This window comes from Leptinotarsa decemlineata, unplaced genomic scaffold, assembly GCF_025532065.1.
Source record: "Leptinotarsa decemlineata unplaced genomic scaffold, Ldec_3_MD MMD2_tig00026299_RagTag_RagTag, whole genome shotgun sequence".
Taxonomy (NCBI): Eukaryota; Metazoa; Arthropoda; class Insecta; order Coleoptera; family Chrysomelidae; genus Leptinotarsa; species Leptinotarsa decemlineata.
In genome coordinates this window covers 10,820,710-10,842,825 of record NW_027412676.1, presented here as the reverse complement: position 1 = coordinate 10,842,825, position 22,116 = coordinate 10,820,710, and the positions used below count along the sequence as shown (strand labels likewise).

At 35.4% G+C, this 22,116-nt stretch overlaps 1 protein-coding gene across 1 annotated transcript in view; it reads right to left on the bottom strand.

Moving 5' to 3' along the window:
* Positions 1-22,116, bottom strand: part of yl (Putative vitellogenin receptor yl) — an 86,557-nt gene that overhangs the window by 12,142 nt on the left and 52,299 nt on the right. Inside the window, exons 15-17 of the mRNA XM_074180587.1 lie at positions 22,019-22,107; positions 13,156-13,582; positions 3,914-4,222 (exon numbers count right to left, since the gene is read on the bottom strand). Of these exons, the coding sequence (XP_074036688.1) occupies positions 3,914-4,222; positions 13,156-13,582; positions 22,019-22,107 (825 nt within the window). The remainder of the gene's footprint in view (positions 1-3,913; positions 4,223-13,155; positions 13,583-22,018; positions 22,108-22,116) is intronic.

Below are 22,116 nucleotides of genomic sequence, written 5' to 3'. Positions count from 1 at the left end.
TTTTGATTCATATTAAGACGCTCTGAAACATTCAAAATTTCCATTTTTGTGCTCTTCTTTTCCATTTTTTCGATTCCATAGGAAACACTATAGCCTCATGGGCTTATAGCATTTCCACCAATATTTTTCATGATACCCACTCCAATAGTCTGGTTGTACCTACTAGTTTGTACAATTACTTGTTGAATGATTGTCATCATTTTCTGGAAATACCTTATGCTTGCCATACATTGTTAGACCCCTGTGACCCAGTGTCTCACATGCCACATAACATGACGAGCTATCTCTGTCCCTTTGTTGTTTTATCTATAGCCTAGGTGATGCTTTTGCAGCTTTTTTTTTCAGGTGTGTATGTTCGCGGGTTATATTTTCCTACTACTATTTATGTTTCTTACAGACACACTCCTAAATCTGATCCCTTGACAAATATTTTGGTACCCCCACCACTGATTGGGGGTCGATATATGGAGTTGTTGATCTTACGTTTTCATTGCCTACGATACCTGAGTGTCGGTATAACTGTTTATTTTGCTCTGTTCACGATTTATGACTTCGATTGCTAAGTTTGTACCGAACTTGTATTTCGGCGTTGTGGTCCAAGAATCTTTTCAGATAATTTTTCTCCACCATTTCGAAATTTCTGCTTTATTCAATTCATTGTTACTCGATGAATTTTCCCGTCTAAAATGGCTCACTCTTACCTCCCCCTCTTACCTTACCTCATACTAGATGTGAACGAGGGAGTTTCAAGGGTGTCTCCAAGGCTGCGTGCCCATCATTCCCAAACTAGCGGTCGTCTGCTTCATCTTCGATCACCAGACCATAGATGTTATATCAAGAGTTTATCCACCATACAGCATGTCTGGTTTCAGCCCCATGTCTTTCGGTAAGTGCCTCTGGCCAAAATTAATGCTACCTCTGCCTTTTTGTTACTCAGGTCAACCAAAGATCTAGTATCATCCTCAGATATTTCACCTCCCCGACAAATTTATTTATTCATCTCCCGGTGGACGATCTATTTTCGCTGGTTATCTTCCAAACAGTGCTAGGAATCGCACGTCGAAAGGTGAAATCTCGTTAATAATTAGCTCGCAAAAAGGTTCGACTTTTGAGGGCTGCTACTATGGCCGATTTTCTTTGTTTTGTGTTCAACCCTCCTTCCTCGGTCCAACTGCTGGATTCATCCCCTTACTATATTATTCTATTTGCCTTGGCTAGGATGAGTGAGTCGTCTTTATATCCCTTATGTTCCAGAAGACGTAGCAACTCATACATTACACGGTTCCATAACAATAGAGACAACTCACCTCTGCCTGAGGTCAATCACCTGCAACCTGTTCAGAGTAGACCAAATTGGACACTTTCAAAGGGAAACTCCTGTTTACAAACTAGATAGACGAAATCTGATAGATGTGTCCGCGGATCTAATTTTATGGCAAACTTAATGGTGAAAACCGCATATCGACATCTATCATCGTTTCTGAGTTACAGGATGTTTTTCGAAAATATGCATTTTCGAAAAGTTTCTGTAACTTTTTTCCTCTGAAAACTTTTTGTTTCTATGAAAACACTTTTTTACGTAGAATTCAATGGTATGAAAAACTTATTTTTTCAAATGAGATATCAATAGTTATCGATGGAAAACTATTTTTTTATTGAGACACCCTGTATATTCCTGCATATTTCAATACCTTTCCAAAAATGTAATGCTAGAGTCCTCTTTGAAATACAGAGCTTTCAAGTTTTTTCATGTAGACTTTGAAACGCACACTTTGATCAAGTAGGCTTTGGACGATGCGGCGATAAAACAGAATGCAAACCTTTACTGGTAGCTGTAAAATTCTGATTTGAGCACCAAAGACACTTTTCAATCATTGGTTTCTGTTTTATTTTCAAACACATCCGCGAAGAAGTATAGGAATTATAAAAAATGGGATATAATAGTCTGGGATATAATAGTTATACAAACTGGGAAAAATGAAGAAGCAGCAAATAATTTGTACCTATCACGATAGGTATCCAAAGAGAAGACACTCCTACTGAACTAATAAATTAGGCAAAAAACGTTCAGAAAATGTGACACCTATGTGTAGGAGAATCTGGTAGACATTTCGAACACTTTATCTGAATAAATATATTTCATTGTTTGTTCTTTACCATTAATATTATTATTGTTAAAGTTTCATTTATAAGTAGTAAATCTAATATATAAAAATGGATGTTTGTTGGTTGGTTGGTTGGTTGGTTGGTAGGTGATAAACTTCTATATCGCTCAACCGATCGTGATGAAACTTGACATGTATAATTAATTTTTCATAGAGAAGATTTTAAGGATATCAATTTTTCTGTAACTCGCCACTAGATGGCGCTGTAGAACAATTTTTTTGAAAGTACCGTTCTATAACGCTACGCACGTCTAAGTTCGTTGAATACAAGGTGTTCCGTTGAAAAAATAGTTTTCCATCAATAACTATTGATATCTCATTTGAAAAAATAAGTTTTTCATACAATTGAATTCTACGTAAAAAAGTGTTCTCATAGAAATAACAAATTTTAACAGGAAAAAAGTTACAGCAACTTTTCGAAAATACATATTTTCGAAAAACATGATGTGACTCAGAAACGATATGCAGTTTTCAACATTAAATTTGTCATAAAATTTGACCGTCAGACACAGTTATCAGTTTTCATCTATCTAGTTTGAAAACGGGAGTTTCCCTTTGAAAGTGTCCAATTTGGCCTACTCTGTACCAATACTGTTTCTTCCATAACGGTCAGCTTGCCACGATTATTCAGATTATTTTGTAGTAATGCTAGAAATCATTATTCTGACCTCATAGGATTGATATATGTGACAACAAAGAATTTGTTTATTATACTCACTATTGTATCTGACTACGGATTCAGTCGCTTTTGTAATTTTGGTCATAATAACCCTTCTCCCATTTTGTGTCTGAAAGTTACTTCTTTGCATGATCTACACATCTTTGTAGAGAGTTCATTTTGAAATAATTCGCTTCTTTCCTTTCTTTGGAAGATTCCCAAGTTTTTTTTGTATAAAGATGGAGAAGTAGAAAAATAAAATCTTCCTTCACCAAAAATGACAATTCACTTTCACACCCACATTCATGTTTTCTGTCTGTATTATAATAATATAAATTATCTTGATAGGTGGAATTGGGGCCGCAGCTAGGTGAGATTTTCCCTCGCCAAGGGTGCAGGTACAAAAATGGAGCAAAATCACCCATAAAAAATCCTTCTTTTTGGATGCAATTTTTCGTCTACAACTGCGGAAGGATTACACATCACCAGAAGGAAAGAAAATATATTTACCTATGAATTATTATTATATAAGAAAGTCATACCAAAGGTATCAGATCAAGAAAATTAAAATGATGGTGCTTTAGTAGGAATATTTTTCGAAAATATATGTTGTGCTTTAACGAAATCACCTCAGACTCGGATTTACTTATACTGATATACTATATTTGTTTTTGATTATTGAAGTCATTATTATTTTAAGTTGCCTAACATGGCATACATAACACGAATTCCTATCTTTCGATTGCGACGATAGTTAATCCAGTAGTGTAAATTCTTTTTCCAGTTTAGATTTTCCTGGGAGAAGTGAAAATATTCTCAGACGACGTATATTTGATATATTGAGGATATACTCGTGATACACAAAAATAGCATGAAAAATATTGGGATTTTCTGAGAAATGAGCTTGGCTGATATGTTATAGAGCACCTCTCAGAAAAAATGATATGTACATTGACAAAAGCGTCTATAGAAATATCTATATGAATTCCATTACACAAAAACAAATAATTCATTGTTGCACTTTCAGGTGTTACATTCATTTTAATATTATATATAGCCATATGGTATTTTTGAATGAAATGTAATGTACCTCAGTAAAAAGCCATCATAACAATCGCATTTGAAACCGCCGTCCTGATTGTGGCAAATTTGACTGCATACTGGTGGATGATTCTGGCATTCATTCAAATCCATGCAGCTGACCCCATTGCCCATCAATATGAACCCAGATCTACACTCGCAAGACGGTCCCATTGGAGTTTTATTGCATATTTGAGAACATCGATTGGCTGATCCTTCACAGGAAGTTGAACACAGTCCATCCTCATCAGAACCATCATAACAATCGTGATTTCCATTACACACCAGTTTCATATCCAAGCAATCTCCATTTTTACACCTGGAACATTTAAAGGGATCTTATCGATTGTTGGGGTAATCTTGAAATTGATAATAATACGAAAGTTCATTTATGAAATCTGGTAAGTGGAATAAAATATTTAATTATAAAAAAGTCTTGATAATAGTGAACATATTGTTTGGGTTCAACTAGATAATGTTTCTTCTGTTTTATGAATAACGGCACATGTGCCTTTTTTCGAAATTTGGAACTTCCAAACTATTAACAAAACAAAATATCCTATGAAATATTGATTCATCAATGAAACAACAAAAAACAACTCTTAAAAAAAATGTCTTATGCAAATCTGTGCCTAGACAAAAAATATGTGAAATGTGTAGGATAGTCTCAAACATTTTCTTTTTTTATTTTTATCTGCTGAATCAATAGTTTTTATGGAGTTATAATTAGATAACTTTATTAAATAGTTTTTTTAATCTCCCAGTGAAAATATGTTACAACTGAATTTCTATCTAGTATTTTTTATTGCGAACGAGTGAATCTGGAATATTTTGAGTATATATTTTGACTGAAATCATTATTTCAAATAAATTTCGAATAATTATACGTTTTATTTTTGAATAGTTTGAATGAACAACTATAACACGTTTCTACCTACTTTCTGAAAGGTGACGGAAGAATACAACAGGGACTTTCAAACTTTGACAACTGATAACGACCATCTTGTTGAAGCTGCATCTGTCCCGAATAAAGAGGACTGGATCCTCCGGGAGAAGAAAGTATTGAGAGCAGATAGTTGTTGCTTCACAGATGAATCAAAAACACCTTCCGGTTCTGGTGCAAGTGTTTTCAGTCGCACCCAGGACAGAGATATCAAACTCCCTAGGAACCTATGTGACTGTATTTCAAGCGGAAATTTACAATATTGAATTATGTGGGGAGAGATTGGAATAATCCAACCTCATACACAAGTCAAAAAAATATTCTCGGACAGTCAAGCGGTGTTGGAAGCTCTTGGCTCCTACCGAGCAACGTCTAAATTGGTAGCAAATTGCCAAAAACGACTCTCCTCGGTAGGAAGACTCAACAGATTGTCTCTGGTCTGGTTTCCTGGCCATATTGGCCTGGAAGACAATGAGGCTGATGAATCCCTTGCAAAGAAGGGTGCTGCAACCAGCTTCATCGGACCAGAACCTGTCATTGGTATCGCGCTTCAGGCTTTGCCAAACAAAGATTAAACACCTGGATGGCAAGAAGATTTGTGGACTGCCGGCAAAATCTTCCAGGAGTGGCTCACTCCAAGGCGTTTATTCACCCTTCGAAGCTTGATACCAAACAGTTGTGTAGTTGGACTAGAGTAGAAATGAACTACGATGTCTAACAGGCCTTCTTACAGGTCACTGTTATTTAAATTATCATATGCAGAGACTTGGACTGTCGGAAGACAGTGTGTCACCTCTGTTTGGAAAATGATGAAACAGCAGAGCACATACTTTGTGCCTGCCCCGCTGGAAACCGAATCAGGTCTTTAGAGTTCGACAGAGCCGTACTCTTACCATCTGACCTGAAAGACCACTCACCATACAAACTAATTGGCTCCGTCAAGAAGCTTGGTTTATTTGGTCAAGTGTGAATAGGTGTGAGCCAAAAAAAACCTTTACGGGTTGCGGTGGAGGGTCTAATAGACTTATTTTACGGACGTCATAATCGTCCTACCGATTGGCAATGTGGTGGATAAAGGACCCCGCACTAATCTGAATGCTGGCGTTTGAATTCCAGATGATTTTTCAAAAAATTCAGAAATAGCTATTTGACATGTTTTTCTTCATGAAGAAGATGTGACGTTCGAGCTAGTATTGATCGGATATCGCATACAAAGTAATTTACTTGATTTTGATGAGCCATGATGACCTGGGAATATTCCAATATGAGATACTAACTATAAATTAACAATAACAAAGTTTAACCCCCTGTATACCCACCAGTTTTGATTCTAGAAACTTTTGCCATTTGAATTTTTAGATGCACATATTGTTGACTATTCCATTATAAAATTCAGATAGATACGACGAAAATTAAATTCTGGATTTTTGGAAAAACCGTCAAAGTTGTACCCCAAATGATGAAAGATATTCCTGATGTTCCATCATAAGTCCAATACTTAAAAAAAGTTACACCAAATCATATCATAGAATTATGACATAAAATAAAAAATTAACAAAGTAGTGGAGGTGATGAAATACCTACTTCACTAATGAAAGAGAATATGTTTACATAAAAGAAGTTCTAGCTTATATCATAAACAACTCTTTGATATTTGGGATATTTCCTAAACAACTGAAGCTGTCCTTGGTGAAACCTATTTACAAAAAGGGTGATGTGGAAGTGATGGAAAATTACAGACCCATAAGTATACCACCAAGTTTTGCGAAAATATTTGAATTGGCATATTGTACACAATTAATTGACTTCTTCAATGAATGCAACATGTTTAGTAAAAAATCAACATGGGTATATCCAAGGAAGGTCAACAATGTTGGCCATTTTTCAGTTCACTCAAAATATTTTATTTTTATTGAAAAAAAGTCACTAGCCTTGGGAATGTTTTTGGACCTTTCCAAGGCTTATGATTGTTTGGATAGAAACCTGTTGATGGTTAAACTAGAGAGATATGGTGTTAGAGGGAATGCTCTGAAATGGGCTAAATCTTATCTCACTGAACGAACTCAAAGAGTGTGCATTAAGAATCAGGGAAAATGTATAAATCTGAAATATCATCATCAAATATCGGAATACCACAGGGTAGTATTATCGGTCCAATATTTTTCATAATTTTCATGAATGATCTATGTGAAACCAGTATTGAAGAAGATCAGTTTATTACAAACTATGCTGATGACAAAAACCTTTTATGCGGGGGTGATGATTTTCCTGATCTTATGCAAAATGCAAGTAATCTATTTGGCGGTACCAAACATTGGTTTGAAAGTAACATTGATTCTTAATGAATCAAAAACTAATACGATCCTGTTTCGTCCAAGACAGCTACAGATAGAACGTCCATCAAGCATAAATATGAAAAATAGAAAGAGAGAGATAGCTCCTTGTACTAAATTCTTAGGTGTTCACATCAATGAATATTTGGGGTGGTTTGAGCAAATAACAAAATTATGCATGAAACTAAATTCAGTCGTGTTTGCCATGAGAACTCTCAATAGATTTCTAAATTTCAGTTCAATGAAAATTATGTATCATGCAAACTTTGAAGCAGCTGCTAAATATGGCATCATGTTTTGGGGAAGCAGTTCTGATACGGAAAAAGTGTTTATCATTCAGAAGAGAACGTTAAGAATAATCTTATATATGCCATATAGGGAATCATGCAGAAGTATTTTCCGATCAAACAATATATTGACCATTTATGCAATTTATATTTATGAATGTTCAATGTTCTTTTTAAAAATAAATCTTTGTTTATTATAAATTACATCCCTCACAAATATGAAACTAGGACTAGAAATATCAACTATAGTCTATTTCAAAAGAGTGTAGAGTAATAAAATCTCATTAAGTATTCAAAAGCGCTACAGGGTGATCCGTCAATAAATTCTGTCACTTCCCTAGTCCGCATTGCAAAATTATGTCGTTTCATAAAGAGCAGGTAGGTATCACCCTGTTTTAAGGGATTTGTCCATTGTTATCGACGGATAAATACTGAGCCAGAGGCGCGCTAGTGGGATAATTGCCAAAAGAATATGCATTCATAAAAATTATATTAAAGGAAATAAAAATTTAATACAGCAGAACAGTGTTATTAAAAAAATATAAAATGTAACAATAAAATATATATGAACCGAAATCGGGAAATACTCACAAACACACACGAACGAACTTTACGTATTGAAACACTTGTGGGGACTTTAAATCAATTTATTCACAAAAACGACAAGAACTTTACTGGATACGTTATTACAATTTGACACTTGAACAATACTAAAACTGTGAACTTCCCTTAACGTTTAACAACACTCTATTTATACCCTAATTGAATGTTCTAGAGATTACTAGGTACAATTTTCGAGAACCTTCCGAGAAAATAATTATTCAGACTACCCTTAATTCTAAACCCTAACCTAAGCAAAAGTGTCACTGTCACTGATACACTGGTCTCTGTCCAGATTGCTTATCCCGCTACAGTATATTTACAATTCAATTAAATTATTCTACATCAGTATAGTCTTCATCCGAAGAACTGTCATCATCCCCTGGTGTTATAATTATAGGGTCAACCACCTGATCGACCAAGTTGTCCAGTTCCCACATTTTATCTTCCTCTTTTAAAACATGCTGGATTGCTTTTTGCCAGTTTTCTGATGTGATTTCCATAATGGCTTGATCAAACAATACCTTGACATCTTTCATTTTAAATGTGGTATTGTGCCTTGCAACATAACCTTTAACTTGTGCCCATATAAGTTCTATAGGATTTAATTCGCAATGATATGGCGGTAGGCGCAGCACAGTTACTTTATACTTTTCTGCTACATCTTCTACGGCATATTTCATGAAGCGAGATTCATGTTGTTTTACTATGGCTAGTAGTTCCTTCTTTACTGAATTCGTCTCAAACTGAATACCTTTATTTGACAGCCAGTTAATAATTTCTTGCTTTCTCCAAGCTGAAGTTGGTACCTTCTCTAAGCGCCTTGAATGGTAGCTTGCATTATCCATAACCACGACCGAATCAGCTGAAAGAAATTTTAACATTTCCCCGAAGTAGTCTTCGAAGACATCCGAATTCATGTCCTCATGATAATCTCCCGTCCGGCACGACTCAAAGCTTAACAAACCTTCTTTTAAAAATCCGTCTTCGCTTCCAATGTGAGCAATTATAAGCCTCTTCCCTTTTCCCGAAGGCACTTTAATACCCGTCGAAAGGCCTTCTATGAAAGCTTGGCGAGAACTTGTTATATTTTTATCTTGCCACATTTTTTGACTATATAACCTTCGTTTATCCACGTCTCATCAAGATAAAAAATTTTCTTTTGCTCTCTGCGGTACTGCTTTATAGTTGTCAAATATTTTCGTCTCCAGCAAACAATTTCATCACTTTCCAGTAATAGTGCCTTTCGATTGTGCTTTTCCCAGGCAAAATTTATACTTTTTAAAGTTTTCCATAAAAGTTTTCTGGATATCAAAGGAATATCGTTATCTTGGCTTATCTCGATAAATATTTTTTCAAGAGTGGGTATTTCCTTTTTAAAATAAAACGAATGAACTTTTCTTCGAATGTCACATTTGGTGTCTTCATCTAAGATTTTTATTGGTCTTCCTGATTTTCTCTTGCATGGACTTGCCTGATATCTTTCTTTCTCGCAATAATTTAAAAATCGTGGACTGTCCAATTCCAGTCATTCGGGCACATCGCTCAACACTTTCTTGCACAGACAAACTAGGGTGATCGTGTTTTATGCAATCATATACATTTAAAATTATAACTTTTTCGCAAACAGATAGCAGAGAATTTTTTACACTTCTTTTCTTTGGAGTAAATGTCCCCATTTTATAACTTTTTCACTATTTCTATATCACAATATCACTGTACGTTTAATTGGTGTAGTAACAATTACTATCATAACTCGAATGTTTAAGACACCATTACAATATATTTAAACCCTTTTTCTTAATTACCTGGGTTTAATAGGTATTGCATGATTGGTGGGCAGGGTCAAAAAGGGATTATTATAATGACATGGCACCTCGGAACTAAGTGTTAACCCTTTTTTGAGAAATCATGCTCAAGTATATGAACCCAAATTGCATATTAAATAAGTTTACAAGAACCACTAAAATTAATCTTAATCTTTTTTTAAGAAATTTTACTTACCTAAATACATGTAGGTACTTAGTTTTAGACCAAATTACTTCCCAAAAATGGCCTTTTATTATTATCTATGTCTGTAATTTTTAATTTACTTTAATTATTAAGTTTAATAATCCTAAGATTTGCCTACGCCCATGGACGACAACGAAATTCGGGCAAATTTCATGACACTTCATGATTTATTACTCTACACTCTTTTGAAATAGACTATACCCTGTTCACAGACTCACGGTAACTGAAAATAGCCCACAATACATGTTCATTAGATTGTTCAATAAATCACCAGATAGAATAAAAGCATTGGTCAGCATCAATAAATTCAAAAGAGAAATAAAAAACGTACTCATACATCTGGAACCTTATAATATTGTGGAGTATTTTAATCATAATTTTTAAAATTATCTTCATTTATGCATCTTATATTTCTATTTAGGCAAGATTATTGTGTCTTGTAACCCTCAGTGACGTCATTTCATTATATGTTGTCATTATATGTTTATTGTATTGTTGACATATTCTGAAATAAAGATGATTATTATTATTATTAAAATATCAAACTTTGACGCCCTGTCGAATCCAAACGCTAGCATTCAGAGAATTGGCGCAAAGATAACTTTTGTTCAGGATGGCATTGGATGCATCATATTGAAATTTCAGCGATTTTCACCGAAGTTGGTTTTCCATAAGTGCGGGGTTCTTTTAAGTCTACTAGTTCAGTAAACGATCGACGGAAACACGTACGTCAACGAAATGTAAGATCTGCCACTGTCTGTGAGAGTGTGTGGGATAATCCCAGGCAGTCAAATTCGCGTCACTCACAAGAACTTGGCCTTTCGCAGACCACGATTTTTTTTTATAACCAACGGCACCAAGCACTTGTTGCTAATCTGGTAGAACTCCATTACTGAATTAGCTTTGAACCCTGTTTAGGTCATCTTCTTTGCTCGAATATATTTTATGAAATTCCCATGGTAAGCTCAAAATAAACCTGTAATTTCCGTAGCTTCGGTTGTTATTTTTTTCTCGTATTTTGCACAAAACTCTCTCATTATTTAAAATCATTGGAAGGAACACTTCAAAAATATTCCGTTAATTCGAGAGAACTCGATCAGGGTACAATTCGGTAGAGTATTTTTTTGGTGTCTATGGCTGAGGTAATTACCCTCGTGTTTCGGGGTAGGCTACATCTATAACCACCTGTGTTATCTAGGGAACATCCTGATTATTCGTAGTTCTTATAAAAAAGATATTTCACTTCAAAAAGTCAAAAAATATGTTACTTGCATCCTAATGTGAATAAGTACAAAAGTATTAATAGTTCACCAATGCTTCTGAATTCTCAATAATAATAAAGTTACCACTTGATATTTGTTTCAGAACTAATCACTTCTGGACCGCTACTAACTAAAATTTTTGAGGTACCTGTAATAATATATTACCTATTGATGGTTATTTTTGAAACAAAACGTGTCAATTGTCAAACATGTTACTGAGAAGTATGTTTCGAAGTGGAAACTGGAAATCGAACACTCTGACCATACATTTTCCAATCAATTATATTCTTACTCCTGTAGTAATTGAAACGAATATTGAAGTTGGTCGCAACTTTTCAAGAGTTACTTTCAAGTTCTGATAAGTCGCCGGATGAAGATGAAAATCACAGAAGTCACCTGACATTGAAGAATTTCACAAACTGACGATACATTTATTTATTATTTTTCCCTTTAGTTTGTTATTATGCACATTCGATGAAACAAATGAAAGGGTGATTGAGAAAGAGGCGCCAATTTTTTTTTAGATGAATATAGCTTTGTGTTGTTTGAGGGTAGATGAACATTTTGGTTCATAAAAACCTCAGTTCTTTATGTCAAGTGTAGTTTTTCATTTATAATATTTTTTGAATGAGAAGACAAAAGAATTTGTCATTATTCCACAATAAATGAAACTTCAGTTGAAGAGAACGAGTAAAACATAAACAAGAATTCTTTAATAATGTTAGTTTCGAAGTTTTTTACTTGATTTGCATTAGGTTCACTAGGTTTTTATGTCTTTCTTGATAATTGACCAAATATATCTGTTTTAACTTATGTAGTTCATTGTTTTCATTACCAAATTGACACAATTGATAATAAAGGAAACTGTTCAGTCCTAAAATGTACCTACATGAGTCATCAAAACGTCTACCTTGTTTTCAGAAAATGTAAATGATAATATCTGTAGAAAGCATACGATTCTACTCATCTAGATAAGAAAAATATAATATTTTTTAACTCTCCCATTTCAGAACTATATTACAATTCCATAAGAGTAGGCACTGAATTCTCATAAATATTATTGCATTGAAACGAAAACATTGTTGTCAAGGTTGTGATTCTATATATTTCATCATTATTTTTCCTCATCTGCAAGAGACAGATTAAGGCAAAAACGTCAGTCATTTTTGAAAATGTAGTGTCTACTATTTTGGAATTATGATATAGATATAGATTTTTTTGTATTTTTCCCAGAGCAAAATAAAAGTAACCTAGATACCTCTTAACAATCACCTGTTCAAATATTTCAAATTCAAACCCGTCATTTGCCTATTATCAGTGTAGTGTACCACAAAAGTGGTGATTTTAGAACCACCAAACCACTTTTGTAGTGCCTATGTAGTGAAAAATGCCGATAAACCATATAAATCGACCAACTTCTGGATTTTTGACAAAATACACTTTGTTTGCAATGAATAAATATTGACAATAATGAATATTACTGGAGTTCTATCCCAACACCAAACCGTTATTTTCAACACCTCGACACGTGTTTCAATCACCAAGTGATCATCTTCAAGAGGAAGAATAAACTGGAATTCAACCCCAACACCAAACCGTTATTTTAAACACCTCGACACGTGTTTCAATTACCAAGTGATCATCTTCAAGAGAAAGTTAAATTTTCCTCTTGAAGATGATCACTTGATGATTAAAACACGTGTCGAGGTGTTGAAAATAACGGTTTGGTGTTGGGATAAAACTCCAGTAATATTCACCAAAGGTTCCAAACAGTGCATCAAAATTAACGATAATATTAGACGAAAAATACTCACCTGAATCCATTTTCACAGGCAGTATGAACCACGGACATCTCCCCCGTGGTTTTATTCTTCTGCGAGCAACCTTCAGCAGTTTCATCACTGCCGTCATCACAGTCGTTGATGCCATCGCACATCCATTGTGCCGCAATGCATTGCTTGTTGAGACAGCGGAACTCATCCGGCATGCAGTCGCCACATTCTTCCTCGTCTTCTCCCTTAGGACACTCGACGGATCCATTGCACTTGGCTGACATAGGGACGCAGATAGAGGTATTCGAAGGACAAGAAAATTCTTGCGGAAGGCAAGAGGAGGGGCGTTTGAAGCAGGACGTTTCGTCTGAATTATCGCCACAGTCATCGCTTTTGTCGCAGACAAGACTTTTATCGAGGCATTTGCCATTTCCACAAGTGAACATGGTTGCAGAACAGGTGATGGAAGCTTTTGTAAAGAATTAAAAACATTCAGTTGATATAAATATTTACTCTATGCCAAACTGGTACACTGGCGGAATTGAAAAATGTTTATCAGCTTCTATCTTTTAATAAAATGGGGGCTCTATAGCATTTTATACAGATAAATTTAACTTGTTGACCTGAGGAGCTTAATTTCTGATTCAGTTGAGTTATGAAACGTATGTTTTGATACGAATTGGACAGTTCCAAATGTATATTTCATCAGATACTATTGAACGTTTTTTTAACATTTAAAAAAGATGGTATTATAAGTATATTATACATAAGTTTTTTTTATTGATTCGGCCGTTTCTTGATGAAGATCGATAGTAATTTCACAGATTACACCTCACGATTTGATCTCCACAAACTTTATTTGAAAAAATATATCACATATTTCGCTAACACAGTTACGTGTGGTATATGAATATTAGCGTAAAAGCAACTTGTAGAATTCAAGGCACTATTGAAAAAGCTACTGTATTAGCGAAACATGTGACATATGTTTTCAAATAAAGTTTGTGAAGATCAAAACGTGAGGTGTAGTTTATGAAATTACACATATACGTGGAGTTTTCAAAGAATAAGTTGGATGTTCATTACGCGGCCTACGTACATTCGATCAACAATTTCCATTGTTTTTTATGTTGGTACAGCTATTTAGCATGTTTATTTTGTTGATGAGAGGCATACAAGTTAGAAATGTTTTGCGTGTTCGGCGGTAATTCGACAGAACTCAGGGTTGAATTCGGTATAGTATATATTTCTTTTGGTGCCTATGGCTGAGGTCATTACCAAACAAAATCAATTTCTGCTTTTCATAGTGAGAATTAACTTGCAACGAATCTTCCAAGTCGAAGACGTTGCGCAGGTGCTTGATGGTTTTACTTCAACTCTCTGCGCGGCATTAGCTGGGTAAGTTGTTGTTTTTCCGTTGGGTATTTGTCACACGTACCTACAAAGTCATAGGTCTGCATGAGAGGAAAGGGGCAAACTTTAGCATGTCACAATGTATATATACAGTGTCACCATTAAAGTGCGCACCATATGGGAAACTTTTTTTTCGATAAGTTTCAATGAAGTTTAACTTCGGCACTTGTTTGTGATTCAAATTTAACTTGAAATGATGCGGCCAACTGCGACCCACTGACGCGCAGTGTTTGTTAAATTCAAAGTGCATTTCTAAATCGAATTTAACAAAAAGTTACTTGAAAAAGTTGTGTTTAGGGCAATTTTATATTCATATGCCAAATTTTATGCAACTAGGATAAAGTTAACGTTTTGCTTATTTTTGACAGATATCCCCTTTATTTTAAAAAACAAGTTCGGTTAATTGTCATCAATTCATGTATACATAACAAACTCATCATGGAGATTAACTTTTCTGGTATATTTTTACATTTTTAGACAGAAATTAAAAATTTGCTATAAAAATTTCAACATGACTGGTGCAAAGTTTCAATCACTTGGCTATTTTCTTAAACAAACCTTTGATTTCGAAAAAGCAGAGGCAACTAAAAAAATGCAAATAATATCGATAGAACTATTATTATTATTATTATTATTATTATAAATTTTGAAAAACAATAATATTATAGAAAATACAAATGGGTACAAAAAATTAATTATTGATCTAAATGAGGTTGTCAAACACTTATAGCCTACATTTCAGTATGTCATCCTCCACGTTCAATACAAATTATGGTCCTTCTACTGACATCTGTAACTGCATTTTTAATAAATCGAGGATTTATATTTGCACAGCACTCGCGAATGGTATTTTCCAGATGTTGTATGTCAGTAAATGGTCTACTTCGGTACATTTTTTGTTTCAGGTAACCCCACAAGAAAAAGTCCAAAGGCGTCAAGTCGGGTGATCTAGGTGGCCAATAATGTTCTCAGTTACGTCCAATAACTTTGCCTCTAAACATTTGTTGGAGGGACTGTTTTACAGCAACCGTGTGATGTATTGGTGCGCCAATACATCACACGATGTATTGATACCATAGGTCGTATATAATATTTAAAAGCATATTATCTAAAACTTCACTAACCTCATTATTTGAAAGGTTGAGATAACCGACGGATGATAAATTTTCCCTAAAGAAAAATGGCCCAATTATTTAGTCGGTAAGTATCCCACACCATACATTAGTTTTAAAGGAATACTGATCACCACATTCAAGTGTGAAATTGGGATTTTCTTTGCCTCATCTGTCCATAAAATTTTATACGGAAACTTTACATTTGTTTCTCTCTCTCCTTGAAACCAGAATGAAAACCCCAAACGGACATCAAAATCTCGTTCTTTTAATGTGTTAATAAATTTTGGCTTGTAAGGCCAAAATTTATTCTTTAATAAAATTTTTCTAACACTTTCTCTCTTGTAATCGGTATTATTTATAATATCGGTAATGCTCGTTTGCCCGTGTTCAATAACTTTTAAACAAATGTTAAGTTGGGCCTCCTCAGCATATTTACTTGGAGTGTGCTTTTTCTTAAATTGATTTGCTACGGATCCTGTTTCTCTGAATTTCGACATTATCCTTGACACAGTAGCATGTTGAACATTGTTTTCTGGATGCCGTTCATTAAAAATGTTAGCTACTTGCCGGTATGGTATATTCTCACCACATATTAAAACTATTTCTATTCTTTCCTGAAGAGACAACATTATTGCAACAATAACTGTTAAAAATTTGACAGTTGGCCGCATCATTTTAAGTTAAATTTAAAGCACAAACAAGTGCCAAAGTTAAACTTCATTGAAACTTTTCGAAAAAAGTTATATATATATATATATATATATATATATATATATATATATATATATATATATATATATATATATATATATATATATAATCGCTCACTTCAAAAACACCTCACTAACTTTCTTCGAAAGCTTCTAATGATTCCTCTTCCATATTTTCTGTTTCACTATCACTGTCGTTGTTTAAATCACTGATGAATTTATTTCCACCATTAATATGGAAGTGTTCAATCTCCGTATATTCTATTTAACCTAAATTACTTTTTTATTCCCTTCCTGCCAGTCTTCTTCGGTAATATTATATTATTCTTCTTTAATTAGCTGTATTACCTCAAATATTGGAAAATTGTTTTTACGCCTGATTTATTTCAATTTTCCTCAAATCAACTCGATGGGATTGAAAACACAAAAATAGGGGGAAAATCTCAGTATGGTGTCCATACTTTTCAACAATACTCTCAAGGGCATACACTTATTCAAATGTTTTTGTCTGTAAAGCTTCAAGAAGCTGATTTTTGGTATAGTAATCTTCAAAATACAAATAGTTATCCATTAAAAAACTTTGTATTCCATCTTTCCTCGAATTTTTATTCGGAGCTGTCGCGAATGATAGCAAGCGTTGTCAAGAACTATAACACTATTAGCATTCAAATTTGGGATCAATGTGTTTTCAAACCATTCCTCGAAAATATTATCTTCCATGTTCTTATGATAGTCAACAACACTGCAGTCCTCAAGTTTTTTTTCACACAATTTCAAAACAATTCGGAAGCCAACCTTTACTTCCTCCGCAATACACAATGATTAGTCGCGATCCTTTGTTTGCAGGCATGTTAGGCGCACACATTCTCGAACCATCAGTCCACCCTTTCGTAACTGTTTCGTGAGTGTCATACCAAGTTTCATCCAAATAGAAAATTTGCCGTTGTTCTTGTCTATATATAGTTACTTGTTCTAAGTATTTGTTACGTAATTCCACTATTCTTCTGCTTTCCATAACTGCTTGACATTTGTTTATTATTTTGAATCTAAATCATAGTTTCTTTATCCAATTCTGAAGAATTTTGTCACAGCAGCTCACGTTATGGCCGGAAGTATTCAATTTCTTTCTTATGATTTCAGTTATAGAAATCTCATTGCTTTTGTAACAGTCGTATATTGTATTTTTCAATGATTTTATCAGATGTACATTTGAGGGTTTTGGTAATCCTGTATATCATCGCGTCTTGCGTTCATAAGGTTTGTTTTTGACTATTTTACGTAAAACTGTGAAAGGAGTTTCGGTCAAATCTGATGTTGCTTGTGATAGTTTGTTTCCCTCGAAACCCAATTCGAAATGTAGATTCTTATATACACTTAAACATACTCTCTGTGTTCCAATATTCAAATGAATCCGAATCTTATTCACTGGTATCTTTTTTTTTCGCGTTGTTCACCATCGCTATTTTAATTACTACACTGGAAAAAGTATGCATTGTTATCACACTCGTTATTACTATTAGTACTTGTCCAAGGACGCCACATTTTGAACAGATAACAAAAATTTCAAGTAATTATAACTGCAACAATATCGAATTTCAGCACTCAAATTGCGATCAGTTCCTGAACTGAACACGACGGCGATAACCATCCCCGCATTCCCGATTTCTATTCGTTACCGTAACATGACTTCAAATTTAATTTTATGACTCTTCAACCAAACATAAAACTCTGTTAGTAAAAATTATCCAATACGAACCACCAAGCCTACAGTTTACGTGGACTAGTTCGCTGCCGGTTCATTTCTATGTATTGGTTTTTTGGCCTTTGATAGTGCCGTCAACTTTAAGAGTGCACAATATCGTTTACTTCGACTATACAACTTGATTTTTGTTTCAAAAATAGCTACTTCTGGGCCTCTACTAACCAGAATTTTTGGCAGGGGTTATATACCTGTGAAATATATTATTGATGGCTGTTTTTGAAACAAAACGTTTGTATCGATTGTCAAGTGTGTTACTGAGAGGTCAAAAACTGAATCATTTTCGAAGTGGAAACTGGAAATCGAACACTCTGACCATAGATTTTTAAATTTCGGGGGCTATGTACTTCCGATTAACGATTTTTTTAATTTTTTCATGTTGGCAAACCCGTCTCGAACATATGTTCACAGTTTTAGCGATTAGGTATGTTCAGTTTTTTGGTGAGAGGCAAGGTGTTTTGCGTGTTCGGTGATTTTTTGCTATCAAAAAATTAATCAAAAAATTTGCTCACGAATTGTTGAATGACGTCAAATTAAAAAGGGTTATAACTGGTAACGAATCATGAGCATATGCTTATGGTATCGAAATCAAAGTCCAATCGTCCCAATGAAAGAGCCCATCTAGAATACTTCTAAAAAAGTGTTAACGCTCTGGTACGTGAAAGAGTCATTGTATTCGAATCAATAATTTGTGTTTACCTATAATAAACAAAAAAAAAATTATTTTATATTCATCATTGGTGTGTCTTTGCTCAAGAAGGTAATGTATAGTGGAACACGTGTTGCGATTTTGTAAAACTGTTTAGTGAAAACCTCACAACAAAGTGTTTTTTTTAATGGATTTTCATCAAGTACCAGCCGATTCCATCACAAATTTTATCAAATATTAACTAAACATTATTTTCTACTTCATTTTCCACAGATAAACGTTGATACAATAATAATAATAAATGTTTTCGTTGTTTTTTTTTTGGTACCTTGGGAGCTGTCTGACTTGTCAATTGAGTCGAAGTCTCCAGAAAACACTGCAGCCTCCTGGACTTATTGCGTTCATTCTCCCATCTTCTCATGACACCCATTCCATCAGTCTCGTTCCCTGTACTAGTTTGTACAGGTTCCGTGTTGGATGTTCGTCATATTCTCCTGGACGTAATTTCGTATGTCCATATATTGCCTGTCTCCTGTGATTCAGTGCCACACATTCGCATAAGATGTGTAGAGCTGTTTCTATCTCTTCGTTGCATAATCTGCAGCTGAGGTCTCCGTTGTACAGCCCCATTTTATTCAGGTGTCCTCTAAGCGGACAATGACTGGTTAGTAACCCTGTAATTATTCTGAGCCGATCCCTACTATATTGAAGTAGTTCTTCGGTTCTTTTCTCGGACGGTTCCTTAATGAAGGTTCTACTGTGTTTGTTGCCAGGTACTTTTGCCCAGTACTCTATGTGCTTCTTATTGGTCCATGTCCTAATCTGGTTTCATACCAATGATTTTGGTACCCCCAGAGCTGGTTCAGGACCTATATATGAAGTTGATGATCCGCGTCTAGTGCATTTATCAGCTTTATCATTACCTGTGATTCCTGAATGCCCTGGCACCCAGTACAAAGTTAATTTGTTCCTGTTTGCAAGTCATTCAGTTCTTTATGGCATTCCCAGACCAGTTTTGATGTCACCTTCGGGTTTGTCAGAACACCTAGTGCGCTCTTGCTGTCTGGTAAAATATTGATCCTCTCATTTCTTTGAGGTCTCAATTTAATGAGCCTTGCACACTGCAAGATAGCATGCACTTTCGCCTGAAAGATGGGTGTGTATAGTCCTAGCGGATAGCTGTAGTTTAAATGTCTATCCGCTCAGTATATTCCAGCTCCCGTTCCATGTTTGGTCTTCGATCCATCTGTATACCGGGATGACTAAGGGTCTTCCATTCTTCACGGCTTATGATTTTGGTCGTGAAGTTTGTGTTGAAGGTGTACTTCGGTGTCATGTAGTCCGTGCACATATTCAATATGTGCTCCTCCACTTGTTCCGAAATTTCTGTTCGGTCTGTTCTTTTGTAGTTCTGTGAGTTTTCCAGTCTGAATTGGCCCATCCGGCCCCCCCCGTTATCACAAAGTGTAAAGGAGGTAAATTCAGGAGTGTCTCCAATGCAGCTATTGGTATAGTTCTCATTGCTCCCGTCATTCCCAAACATGAAAGTCTTTGCACTTTGCCTAGTTTGTTGATGGCGGTTGCCTGCTTCATCTTTGGCCACCAGACCAGAGATGCGTATGTTATCATAGGTTTAACCACCATCGTGTATAGCCAATATACCATGTCTGGTTTTAGCCCCCATGTTTTTCCATAGATACGTCTGGCGAGCATCATTGCTACCTGCGCTTTCCTCTTTATCCTGTCCAAGTGTTGGTTCCAGGTCAGTTTGGAATCTAGAATTACTCCCAGATATTCAACCTCCCCCGACACTTATATTTCTTCACCTCGAAGTTTCAGAGGTACGAGACCCTCCTTTTTAGTCCTCTTGGTGAATGCTACTATGGTCGATTTAGATGGGCTTATGTTGAGTCCTTCTTCTTCGGTCCATCTTGTTATAATATTCAGGGCCTGCTGCATGCATCCCTTCACTACATTATTGTATTTACATTGGACTAAAATGACTAAGTCGTCTGCAAAGCCCAGTGTTTTATACCCATTGTGGTCCAGGAGACATAATAGCTCGTCCATTACAAGATTCCATAACAGAGGAGATAGAACCCCCTCCCTGAGGACAGCTCCTTGCTACCGGTGCCACGACTGTTTCCCCCATAATGGTTGTATATACCAATCTTCCCCTAAGCATGCAGTCTATCCACCTACAGCTTGTAGGTTAGAGGAGAAGAGGGATTGACAACCCTCTTCTCCTCGACGCCTGGATGATTGATTCTTTATTGTTTACAACTAATAAGGTTCAACAGTTCATGAACAGTATTGACAAAAATTCGAATAACGGACGACGGTAGCCGGTCGGTTCGACGTGGGTGCTTTATCCACTTACTCGAATAGACCGCGGTGTTGGTCGGTGGTTCAAGCACGCACAAGTTTCGACTTCTGAGGGTTATGGTTCGTAGGGATGCGACAGCTGGTTAACGGAAAAACAGATTTTTAACAGATTTTTTTTTAACAGAAATGGATATTGAGAACACTCCATTTTGAGGATGCCTGAACGTCATAGCACTCAACAAATAGAAGCCTACTTCAATATAAAATGAAAACTATATAGAAACATGGAGCTTCAGGAGTCACCAGTTTCATTGAAAATAGTCTTCTCGACAACTATATCATCATTTGTAATTTTGAAGAATGTAGACGCTTTTAAGGATAATCAATCACATATAACTTTGCATATGTGGGGTCAAAACTTCCGAATTTCTAGTTGTAATTATAAATCCATTGAACTCTAATAGTATTCAAATTCGCAGTAGTGAGAGTTCAAGAGAAGAAATATATTGAAAACAGCATTTTCTGCCAGGACTTAAATAATGAAAACCAAGTCGATAGCCAGGCGGTTCGACGTGGGTGCTTTGTTCACTCACTCGAATTGACTGGTGTGTCTGAACGATCGATTTTCACTTGCTATCGTCCAACCCGTGTAGTTAGGAATCACACTTTAAAAAGTAAGACCTCGTTAATCCTTAGCTCGCACAAGTTTCGACTTCTGAAGGTGGTCGTTCGTAGGGGTGCGACAGCTGATCGAAGGAAAAACCGATTTTTTCAACATATTATTGAAACTACAATTTACTCATCAACCAACTGATTATAGATTTTATTAAAGACGCGTTTCGGTAGCTTCATAAGTCACGGTAGCTTCATAAGTCATCACGAATAGTGTTGATAATTTTCATCAAGTTACTAGTCAGAGTGTTCATGTACTCACCACATCCGGGATGTTCGTCGGAGGAATCTGAGCAATCATATTCGTGGTCGCACTCCCAGCTACTAGGAATACATGTTCCAGAATCGCATCTGAAACGG